At 38.3% G+C, this 12280-nt stretch overlaps 1 protein-coding gene across 3 annotated transcripts in view; it reads right to left on the bottom strand.

Annotated features, from left to right (window-relative positions):
- The window catches only part of gabbr2 (gamma-aminobutyric acid (GABA) B receptor, 2), a 198531-nt gene that overhangs the window by 40914 nt on the left and 145337 nt on the right, over window positions 1–12280 (bottom strand). For all 3 annotated transcript variants that reach the window (XM_025007703.2, XM_025007704.1, XM_017426373.3), the window contains one exon: window positions 11673–11795. In XM_025007703.2, coding sequence (XP_024863471.1) covers window positions 11673–11795 — 123 coding nt within the window. The remainder of the gene's footprint in view (window positions 1–11672; window positions 11796–12280) is intronic.

The following is a 12280-nucleotide window of genomic DNA, read 5'->3' as shown; positions in this document are numbered from 1 at the left end:
CATGTATGTGAACAGAGGGGGACCATGTGAGGTCAGTGATTAACCTTTGTTTAATTGACCCTTTTCCTCATGTTGTGTCACGGGGTCTCTTTGGTGCTTTGTTTCGGAGGTCAAGAGTGTTGCTGACGCTGAGCAGCATTAACTCAACAATATGAGATAACACATCGCTCACAAAAACTGCAAACTTGAGCCAGTTAAAGAAAAAACAACGTGGTTCTGAAAAAAATAACAGCACTAAATTTATCGTCTAGCAGTGGATCAAATTTGACTGGGAAGTCATTGAACAAAACATGGTCATCTTTGAAACACATTGTAAAGGCACTGCCAAAGAAGACGGCGGCATCGCAAATTTATTTCGCCACTTTAAATGTCATCCACGGCTAAAGAAAAAAAAGAAATGTTTTAAACTCCGCGTGTCCACACAGAGCAATAAAAATGTGAAACGAATCTGCCACGAAGCGTGCGACTGCCATCTTCATTTACAGAAGCATTTTAAAGAAGCTGAACACCGAAGGAAATTTGTTTTAAGTCTTTGTGGAAATCTCATTAAGACATTGAATTCAAAGTATGACAGGTTTTTTGGGTTTGTTTTCAGAGAAAGGACTACCAGTGTTGTAATATTTCAGTGAGAAAAATGGTTGCCAACCAGCCAACAGTGATATGACAGATTTTTAGTGATTTTACTTCGTCACATAATGTACCTCTGCAGTTTCCGCACAATTCTACTCCTATTTATCTATTTTATTAGTTTTTTAATACAAACATGGCAGAAAAAAGTACATTTTCATTTATTTAATTTTGAAGTGCCTTTCTCGGGTTTTCTTGTTACAAGCAGATTTCTTTCTTTCTTTCTTTTCCTTTGTAAAGGTCTAAAAGCTTGGCCACAAAAGGAGAAACAGCTTATGAGTGCAACTGCCTGGTTGGAAGTATGAAGTTTGACTTTGAGATTTGCCAGGAAAAAAAAAAAACATCCATACAAAAAAAAAATATGAGTCATCACACTGATTCCTTTTACACCTTATACAGTTCAGTTTAAAAATAGTGGATCACAATAAGCCCCAGATTATGGAGATTTTATTGCCCAGCACTAGTTTCTAGTTAATGATGTCCCAACTGGGGGACAATCAAAAACTATAATCATAACTACAGCACAGTCAGCCACCTACTGCAAGGGAAAAAAAGGATAGTTTATCTTGTTCAAGTCTTGGCTGAAGTATATTAAGCCAAATAAAGATGCCAGCTGAGGTCACTTATAGCAGAATAAACTACTATTGACCAGCCTTTCCAAACTGCCCCAAGCTTTTCACACATCAAGTAGAGGTTTACAGGATGTACGTCATCATTAGCACATACACTGACTGCCCAATAGCCCCACTGTCTTTGATTTTACAACTAATTATGTTTGCGTTTAAGGCCAGACGAGTCAGAGCTGCCTCTTGCTAAACTATGAGTGCATGTGTATGTCAGGAGCTGAGCTGTAATCTAATTTTTTTTGGCCAGATGATGGATGTGTCTGGTCCCTTCAATGGAGTTTCCGTGGTATGAACAGAACAAAAAAAAAAAAAAAAACGTAAGAAGAGATAAAGTGTATGCACAAGAAGAAACGTGAGACGAGATGGGAGACACAGAAAAAGTAGGAACTGAAAAAAGGAGGCAAAAAGAAGGTTTATAATGATCGAAATCTAATAAAATAAAGAAGCTGAGTGTGAGTGTTCAGGCATACCATTGTGGCGTAATCAGGTAATGTTCCAGCTAAACACACGCACAAAAACCATCATCCGGTGGCACACAATCACACACGGCATCCCTTATTATTCAAACACAATTTTGAACTGTCAAGTGTTGACATATAGCCTGCTATTCATATGCATTTACATAAAGCCGAGTGTCCACACTGTGGCTAAAGCTTCAGCTGTAGGAGTGCCAACTCTTGACACTACTTTTCATTTGAAGAACTTCTAATTGTTAAATTGCACAATCATCAAGCCCAATCAGCTGTTGCCTAGCAACTGCAGTCTGGGCCGACAGGAGGAGGGGAGCAGCGACAAAAAAAAAAAAAAAAGGAGGGCCAGGCAAAAAGTGAGAGGACGGCAGAAGAGAGGTGCCAGCGATGGTGAAGGTCAGGATCATTTTCTGTGCTTATTTTGCTTGAGAGAAAGAGAGTGCGTTACGCAGGGAGGGAGAGAAAATTCACACAGCACAGCCCGTGCCAGCTGAGGTGGAGAGAAGGTAAAAAAAAAAAAAAAAAAGAGAGGCAAAAGCTGCCATCCAATTCCATTTTCGACAGATTCACTTGAACAGGCTCAGTCATGCACAACCACACGTCCAATTTACCAGCTATAGTGTCAACAAATAGTGAACTTCTGAAGCAGTCCTTACACTGCCTTCCCACATGATTCACTGATAATGCTGTTAGCTAACACACATTGTACACTCTTGTCTTTCACATGACAAACGGCAGCGCTCCAACAAAGCATGGAAACAGTAAGTGGGCAAATATTCTCTATATAGCTTACTGTGGAAACTAAAACTTTTAATGACTTATTTCCAGAGGCCTGCGCCACAAAACAGAGTCAACAAATTCATGGTATCACTAGACGGTGTGGCTTAACTAACCTTAACAATAGAGTCATAATTGGCTGTGCTTTGACAGCTAGTTATTAACTCTACAAGCCAACCCTAAATTTCCAACTGTGGTTATTATGTTCATGTTCAAAACAGGATGGAACAGGCATCAATAAAACAACCAGACAAACGGTATGAAGATATTATTCCAGCTGCAAAACCGCTTTAAATGCTAATTGCACTAAAATAAGAACAAGGATACACAACCCCAATTGTGAAAAAGCTGGGTCATCATGTAAAATGTAAATAGAAATAATGCAATGATTTGCAAAATCTCATAAACACATTTTATTCACAGTGGAACATAGTAAACATATCAAATGTTTGAACTAAGTAATTGCTGTCAACAAAAGATCAAAACTAAAAAGAAACGCGAGCTGTCCCAAGGTAAAGGTATTGGTTTCAACATAACATAACATTTTGTGACAAAGATACCAAGCTGCTCTGAGCCCCAAACAAATATTGAAGTGTGTTTGCCAAGAATTATGAACTTCAGGCCTTTAAAGTTGGAAACAGTCACATAAATACCACATAAATTAACGACAATATTATCAATTGATTCCATCTAATGATACACAAGTGTAACGATACTGAATCATCCTTTAGAGGAGAGACGAGCTCTTAGACTCACAGCCGTACAAATCACCAAGAATGTGTGAGGTCTATGTTTCCTTCGCTTCTCTTCTCCCGCTTCAATCCCTCTTCCCTCCAGAGGTGGTCGATGAGATGAGGCCTAGGTGGGTGGTGGTTATCCCTTAATGACCCAGTTTACTCTGAAAAGGCATTGATCTCAGCCAGTGCTTTACTTAATGCTGACAAAGACAGCTCAAAGCCCATTTTTGCAACACCTTAACACTGTTGGTGCTGCGTGAACAACGCTGCTGTGACATTGTTCTTCATTCAACTAAATAAAGAAGTCACAACATCTCACTGCCTTTGATTGCGAACACAATTACCCCCCTAAATAAATCTTTGCATAATCTGTAACTGAAAGCAAGAGACTGGATTGAGTTTAATTTCCATGAATATTTCATGAGAAACACTGCCTGTATTTTGCAAAGAATATCATTTTCAGATTAAATGTCAACTGAGCTGAATGAAACGAGAACAAAAAACTCTTTTTTTTCCCCCCACCAGCCTTCCCAGCCGATGCTGATAGTGAAACAAGAGTGGAGTGTCCTTCATATGGCATTTACACCAACAACAGTTGACTGGGAGCGCAGTGCAACGGGAGACGTGCGAGTGTGCCGAAAGAGAGGAAGAAGAGCCCTGCAGACACTGAGTGAGTGAGTGAGTGAGTGAGTGAGTGAGTGAGTGAGTGAGTGAGTGAGTGAGTGAATGAATGGTAATAAAGGGGTTTGGAGAATTTACAACCAGATCTGCTGAAAAAGTAGAAAACTCAGTTTATCTTTTTATAATATAGTTTGTCACTTCAGTTAGTTTTGGTAAAACATTATTAGCTTGCTGCATGTTAAGGTGTTTTAGATAAATTAACAAAAGTGGTCTTTTATTGTTCATTCAAAGCTGTTTTTACTATTAATTAAAAAAAGTCTAAAGTACGTTAAAACAATGAATGTTCAAATGAATAACCGACAAATTGGAACTTTGTAATATAAGGTTTTTCTTTTCTTTTTTGGAATTTGATTAATAAAATCAGCCTCATTATTGCACACAGATGAGACAACATATTAGGGTTACTAATGTTCTTTTTTATATAAAAAAAAATGCATAAGGAATGCAGCAGATATAATTTGTAATTCATATGCAAACATATTCCAACTCTTCCCTACCAAAAGGTTTCAAAGCAAAATCTTTGTAAAAAAATACATTTAAAGGGTCGGGTTTGACCATTTGACCCTTTTTGTTTCTTTGTATAGGCTTGAGTAACTTGGATATGTTCACATATTGTTACTAGTCTTTTTCCTTTTTTCTATTTGCAAGATCCTGTAATATAACTGATGTTTTCTCATTCATTTGTGACTTTTTTTATTATTTTTATGAATTTTTTTTTTTTTTTTAGCAATAAAAGGCTAAAATAGCACAAAATAACCCCAAAACTTTTTTTAAAATACATGAAAAACCTTGAACACCTCTACATACTCAAAGTCTGGCTGACCTTAACTTCAACAGATTCCTTTATTAAAGGAAGACACATTTTGTCTTTAATGATCTTTTTATCTCAAAGAACTCAGCTGGCATGTTTTCCCCTTTTTTATATTTAACTAATTACTTTTTTTGTTTTCATATCAATACTAAACTTTGTCTGCAGTTGGGTTCAGACGTTGCTCACTTTTCCTGAAGAAATGAAATTGGAAAACGGAGTAAAGAAGCTGCCATTTGTGTTTTTATTTTCAGCACGCTCCTAAGAGAAAGTATCTGGTCAGATGAAGACAAACAGGAAGGAAAGAGGGAAAAGGAGGGATGGATTAACATGACTGTGATGGAGAAATGCCCTACAGTGTCTGCAGGAATTAAAAGAAGAGACTGGAAAAAAACAACATATCTCATTCTTAAAAAAGGCAAGGAGGAAAAAAGAATAGAAAGGGAACTGTGATGGAAAAAACTGTGCACAAAGTTTTGTAGCTGAGAATAAACACTGTTCTGTGTTATACTTCCTGCCTTGCAATACTGCAATAAACAATACTTGATGATCATTCTACGGTGTGCCTTGTCTCTTATCACGTATTTCTGTCCTTGGTAAATAAAGATTTCCACAACAGGAACTAAATGTGAGAAAACTTCATACCTGTGGGAACATCAAAAAGGACCTTAACAAGTGAGAAAAAGCACTTAAATAAATGTGACCAACAATGTGTATCCGTACTTCAGAACTGCACATCAATATCTGCAAAACTACTGGAGTAAACTGTCAAACTGCACCATTTGCTCAACTTCAGGATAACATTTATGTTTTATTTTATAGCTTACAATGAGTACCTTTAATGTGAAACAACAGAACTTGGATGGGAATGCATTAGGCTTATGAACACACTCCTAGAAAGACACCCCTTCTCTCGTGACTGAACTCGCCAGCCTCACTCTATTTAATCAGTAAAATGCTCTAATCTGGGCGCTGAAATGAAAACCAAAAATACTTACTGTGTTCGCATCTGTGTAGATCACCCTGAACAAGCCATCAAAATGATATATTCGGATTTTTCTGTTATTAAAAAAATGTGTTTACGACACAAAAATATATTCAGATTAATGAATTTTACCAGTGCAGTTTTTTTTAAAGGAAGGCTTATGTGTAAATCTGACTGACAGTCAGTGACACATCACTGCTGGTAACATGAACATGTCCACATGACATGAAAATAACGTGCTATCTTTTGCTGTGATGCGACATCAGGAACAGGTGATTGTTTAAATGCCTTCCCCTTTCTCTGTTTTTTTTTTTCTTCCAAGCCTGATTGCACACAGGTGGGGGCAGCAGAGGCAGTAAAACTGAGGAAAATCTCTGAGTTTGGACAAAAACATAAACATAACTGTGTGTGTGTGTGTGTGTGTGTGCAAGCCAGTTACTGATAATCTATCAGCCCAGTGCATGTAATCTACGTGAATGCTTAAAGTCTTCTCAGCAAATAACATAATGAAGTGGGTGCCCCAACACGTTATTTTTGTCTCATGAATCAACAGTGCTGCTCTCTACGTTATGAATGTCAGGAACCATGGCCGTTGCCATGGTGATGCCACACTGCAACACTCTGTTGCAGCTTGCTTGCCCGCTGATGCTTGCTGCAGCTTCCAAGCTGAGGGGGGGGAGAGGAAAGAAAAAAAAATGACAGAGAGGAGGGAGGAGAGGGTGGGAAGACAGGAGGTCTGCAGCAGAATTCACTAGAATGCTAATCATCCTTTCTTGACGGTTTGTCCTTCATTATGCAGGAGTCGCTGCTCAGGACCACCAGAGAGGACAATCACGTAAACACAGGCACATATAAATAACACGCCCGTGCATGAGCTGGCAAATTCTACACGTCTGCCAAGCAAAATTTAAGATGATATCCATAAATACACCCAGAAAACAAACAATAAATGTAAACCTGTGTGATTCCTAACACATGTACACTTCGACAATACATCTGGTTTGTCTGGTGGCAGCCAGAAACCCCATTAACAAACGCTTAATTATTAAAGAGCCACAAATGTGATCTGATGGCTCACTGCAGCTCAGCCGTCCCGTCAGCATTCTTAGGATATCCCTGGAATGATTCCCGCTTTCAGAGAGCTAGAAGGACACGGTGGTGAAGAATATTCCTCATGCAGTTGTGGCTTACGGGTCACTCAGAGATGAGAGAGCACTGCAATTATCATCATGGCCAATTCACAGTAAATCTCATTAAAAGCTTTTTATTGAATTCGGCATGTTGAGGCTGTGTTTCATGTGCGGCGCGCGGTGGAGAAACGAACGAGAGGCCAGGCTTGTTTTTAAAAGGTTGTGACAATGTCGAGCTCTCGAGTCACGTCTGGTAAAAGTACACTATATCATCTGAAAGTGTAATTAGAGCTGCAGGTTTGAAGTGCAGTGATAAAATAAGACTCCAGGGCCATTGTCCTCTCAGACACGTAACTCTCCACACAATCTCTGGCCCTTCTTTTCTTCTTTATTTGTGAGAGGGCTAAATCTGTCACGTTTTATGGAGTGTTCTGCAAGGATCTATTGTCAGACTCTTCAGCTTCATCTTCTTGTTAATGCTCATAAAAGATGCAAAGGGAAATGACCTAGTTTTGCAGATGGTAACTTATTAAGCCTAGTTTGCAGCAGAGGGATTACACTGAGAGATGGACTGCTTTCATTTTTGCAGTGGGTAAACTCTGGTGGTTTGTCGTGTCATTTCATCTATAAGTAAGACTACAAAAAAATGTTTGTTTCTGTGAATCCATACAAACTGATTATCATTCCTGTCTGAGCTAAATAAAAGAAAAATCAAAAAAGAAAAATCAACAAGCTCTCTTGTAAGCAACGTGTAGTCTTGTTGGTTCTGAATCAATAGGAAACCACTCCTCTGAGAGGATTCAAACAACAAATGTAGAGGACTACCCCAATATGCTGCTTCAAAACGACTGCTTTGTTACACTACCAACCCTTTACTGCAGCACGCACACACACAATTTTGCACACCCATGGTCAACTCTTCACAGTGGAGAAATGTGAGTGGGAAGTAGGAGAGTTTCTGAAAAAGACAGAGAGAGGGAGACAATCTGAAAACAAAAAAAAGGAAAAGGCAACAGATAAGAGCAGAGTCACAGGGGAATGTTGTCCTTGTATGATGTGATAGCTTACAAGAAACAGGGAAACTAATAGTCTTTTTCCTTTGCTGCGATCACTGTCAGAGATAGTCTCAATAGTTGCTGAGACAAAAGGGCTATAAATGAAAAAAATAGTGTTGTAGTTGATGGAGGTGATGCCCGATATGCTGATTCTTTTCTAAATTAGTGGTTTGGGAAAAAATAAAAAAAGAATACATTTTCTGTGCTCAGACAGCCCATCACAAAGTTACAATTTCAATGTAAGATTTTAATATAAAACAGTAATGGGTAAAGGTTTGGTATGCTCTGAACAATAGAAGTATTATAAGAATAAATAGTTTATCAAGAAACTAGCTTTTCAGTTATGTTCACTATAAGATTTAGACTAAATCTTTATTTATGGTAATTATGGTACTAATCTTTGTGCAAAAATGCAAAAACATCCTTAGAAATATAATCAGGTCAAATGCCTAAAAATCTTTTGAGGACATATTTGTGAATTTTATCACCAACTCAAATACCAGTTTTCTCAGTTTTAAAATTCTGGGCTTTATAATTCACCAGCCACCCTTACATGAATTCAGATAAAATCATAAATGTTCAATGTTGGACAAAACTGTCCGTTTTTTGCAATTCCAACTCTGCAGAAAAAAAATCTGACTACATTACCGTATCGTTTATTTTTAGCCCATTTCTTCTACTTAACCCCTCTCCAGGTATTTGGGTTGCCATCTGGTTTCTGGTCCCACCTGACAGGAGCTGCAGGCCCTGAGTGCAGAGGAGCTCCAGGCTGCTCTAGCTCTGCCCCAAGGGTCCAATGCTGCTGGTGCTGGAAATACGGCAGTCTGGGCAAGCATGTGGAGCCCATGCGTCAGCTCAGGCATGCAGATTCGCAACCTCAGGGGAAATGTAGATTCCTACACCCAGTGGTTCATAGATTCACAAAAATCTCTTTGCCGATGGCTTAGAGTCAGTGAATACTCCATCAGGACCCTACTACACACACTGGCAACATTCGCAAATGAATACGTTAAGTAAAGCTTTGCTTCACTCTTTAAGGCAAGCTTAAAATGTAAGTGGCAGTCAGCACAAAGGAAATACGGCTATGTCTACAGTCATATGTTTGTGCTAGCCATACCTTCAAGTACATTAAAAAGGGAATGCATGAGTGTCTAAGTCAGGAAACATGTAGAGAAAAAAATCTTCCAAAGGAATCATTTTTATTAGGGACCAAGAGTGAAAAAAAACAAACTGGCCTGCTACTCTTAGATAAGGACTATTTATCACTTCACACCATTTTCATTAAGATGAAGATATAAATAAAGTTCAAACATGGGGCAAGACCGCATCGAGCAACCTTTCATCCCCGCAAGGACCTTGACAACAAGCAAGCAAACATCAAGAAAATCCGTCCAAAATGATCAAAAGAAGTTTCCATAAAAATCCACAAAAGAGCCTGCCTCTCACTATGACCTTTCGATTACCTCTGTTTAGCACAAGGGTCAGGAGGATCTACCGATGCCATTAATTCTTGAAGTCTCTGGTCTCTCGGGAGCCAGTTAGCCGCCTTGTGAACTACATACTAATGTCTGAGAAACTTGGAAGATGACTCGCAAAGAAAAACTCACTCAGTGGAATCAATGGCTGGTGATCTTTAAAGGAAAATAATGTAATCTGGACTAAAGTTAAAAAAAGACTTGTTCTACATTTGTTAAAAGAGGAAAATGTAATTCATCTATCCATCTATGGGCTACTCTTGTTGGTGTTGTTTTTGATTGTTAAATAAATGTATTTGTTAATGTTTCTCATTTATGCCTCTTTAGTTATTTATTTCTCTTTTTATCCCTTTTTGTGATGTGATAGGCTGTCAGTCCCTTCTGGCTCACGCTAATGTTCTTACAATCAGCATTTGGTTGATGTAAAGTGTTATTTATCGAAGGCTATGCATCACTGGCTATTTGAAGAACTGCTTGAGAGTCTGCCATTGCATAAATACCCAAAATCCCTTCCTCTGCTGTAGCAACATGGTGCATTGAACCATGCCCCAGCCCTTAAAGTACATCTATACAGTTTAGGCTCCCAAGCTGAAAATGAAAGGAAATAAATGTAATAAAAGGTAAATGTTACCAAGTCTGACCCTTTAAGATTGGGTTGTATCTATTGTTATATTTTATTATGAAAAAGAATCAAGATGCTCATTTAGTCAAAATGTAAATACATTCAGAAGCTGTGAGATTATTGAATAAAGGTGCATGTTTAAAAGAAGCAGTAACAGACAACATGCAATCTTGGACCCGTTTCTACAGGATAATTAAATTAGTACTTTGGCTAAACAAAGAAGATTTTTGACTGTAGGAGGCTTTTGAAACACCTGAAGAAAAAACTAAGCAGGCATAGTGATATAAAATTTAATATCAGTTCATAAAAGCATTGCTGATTATGCGTGGTGGAGGTGTTTGTGGGGCTGTTGTAGGGAGATGTTTGTCATGGAGAACTATCCAAATGTGAGGCTTGTGCTGCTTTGTTTTTGTAAAGTCCTGCTTGAATCTTTCTTTCAAAATCATTTGCTGACTCGATCTCCGAGGCTGAAACTAGCCAACTACAAAATCCAGTGACATGCTAGGTTTATTTTTTCACTCCATGCTCGTCCTCACAGCAAAAACAAAACCCTCCACTCCTATAAGACTTGCATTGAGTCCCTGTGGGACCCACTGGATCCCTATGCCAATGTACCAACAATTTACATGCAAATCTATCCATAAAGCAAGTTTCTTGCAAACAATCTAAACTTCTGTATTACTTTTATAGCAACATCAGGATGGAAATTGATAAAAAAAAGTAAAAATAAACCTACTGAAAACATTACTGTGTTGTGTCTCTTTCTGACATTGAATCAAAAAGTCTGAACAAATGTACTTTGATTACTTTCTTTTAAGCCCAGAGTTGCTTTGTCAATGTCTTTCACAGCCAATAGCTCCTGACAGCAAAAATCTTACCACTTTACTCTGTAGCCGTACAGAATAATACTTCTCCACAACAAAATGGGCTCTACTCTCTGCTTCTTTTACATATATACTTTAAAAATGTCTTCAAGTATATTATCCACCATCTTAAAGCAGCTTTTTTGAAACATTAGCAGGTTCTTAAAGACAAAATACCAAACAAACTCACTCTGCATATGTCATCATACAGAATTATAGGTAAAAAATAAAATATAAGTCTGTAACGTGAACCAAATTGCAACATATGCCTATTCAGTCTGGATGCTTTAAATACCACAGTCACTTAGGCACTAATTTGTCAATACACTTCACACACCATCAACCACAAATGTCAGAGCTTGACTATCTTCATTTAGGCCATCTGGGCGCACAGCTGGACTAATCCTGTATGTATCTCGCAGAACCTCAGACGACTCCTAACACTCAGAGTATAGCAGTGTTAATATCTACTCAACGCCACACGACCTCTCCTGTAAAGAGAGTGTGATAAAAGTGGCTCTTTTCCGCTGGGCCCTGCCAATGTCTCCCATCCAAGCTGGCAAATGTCCGGCTATGGGATGAGCACAGGAGGCAGCAATGGCTCACATCCTGACCCAAAAATAACCAGCACAACAAAGATGCTCGTGTGACAGCAAAGGGAAGACATTTTGACTTATTCAATGCCAAAAATAAGCAAGATTCTTTTTTCTTTGCAAGAACCTGTATCACTATCGCACTCTGAGCTGAGGAGAGCCAATATAACAATTGAGCACGAACGTGGAGGAGAAAAAAAAAAAAAATCCAACGCTCACTGACCTCCAAGCTGTATTCCTCCACGGTCCTCCTGAGCGGGTCCACAATCTGCCAGCAGATGAGAATACACAAGTCGATAAGCAGCATCCCTCCAACGATAATCAACAGCTTCTGATCCTTTATGATCTGGAGAAAAAGGAGATGAGATGTTTTAATCAGCAACGTGCCCCAATGCCTAGAATGTCATGCAAAAACATGCATTGGTACTAATCTGAAACATTTTATTTTTACCACAATTAGTGAGAGCTCAGAGGCTTCAATACCAACCCATAATCAAAACCACTGCTGCTTTTATTTAAACTATTCAGGGACTTACACCCACTTTACTGCAGTCTTATTATGATGGGAAACTAGACATTCTATGTTATCAAATGCAAGATATTTTGATAGACTCCAGTTAGGATTCTGATTACAGGTGCTGGTCATAAAATTAGAATATCATGAAAAAGTAGATTGATTTCAGTAATTCCATTTCAAAAGTGAAACTTGTATATTATATTCATACATTACATACAAACTCATATATTTCAAATGTTTATTTCGTTTAATTTTGATGATTACAAATGACAACAAATGAAAATCTCAAATTCATCATATCAGAAAATTAGAAT

The sequence above is a fragment of the Kryptolebias marmoratus genome, linkage group LG5 (assembly GCF_001649575.2).
Source record: "Kryptolebias marmoratus isolate JLee-2015 linkage group LG5, ASM164957v2, whole genome shotgun sequence".
NCBI lineage: Eukaryota > Metazoa > Chordata > Actinopteri > Cyprinodontiformes > Rivulidae > Kryptolebias > Kryptolebias marmoratus.
The sequence above is the reverse complement of the archived record's forward strand: the minus strand, read 5'-3'. Positions and strand labels throughout refer to the sequence as shown.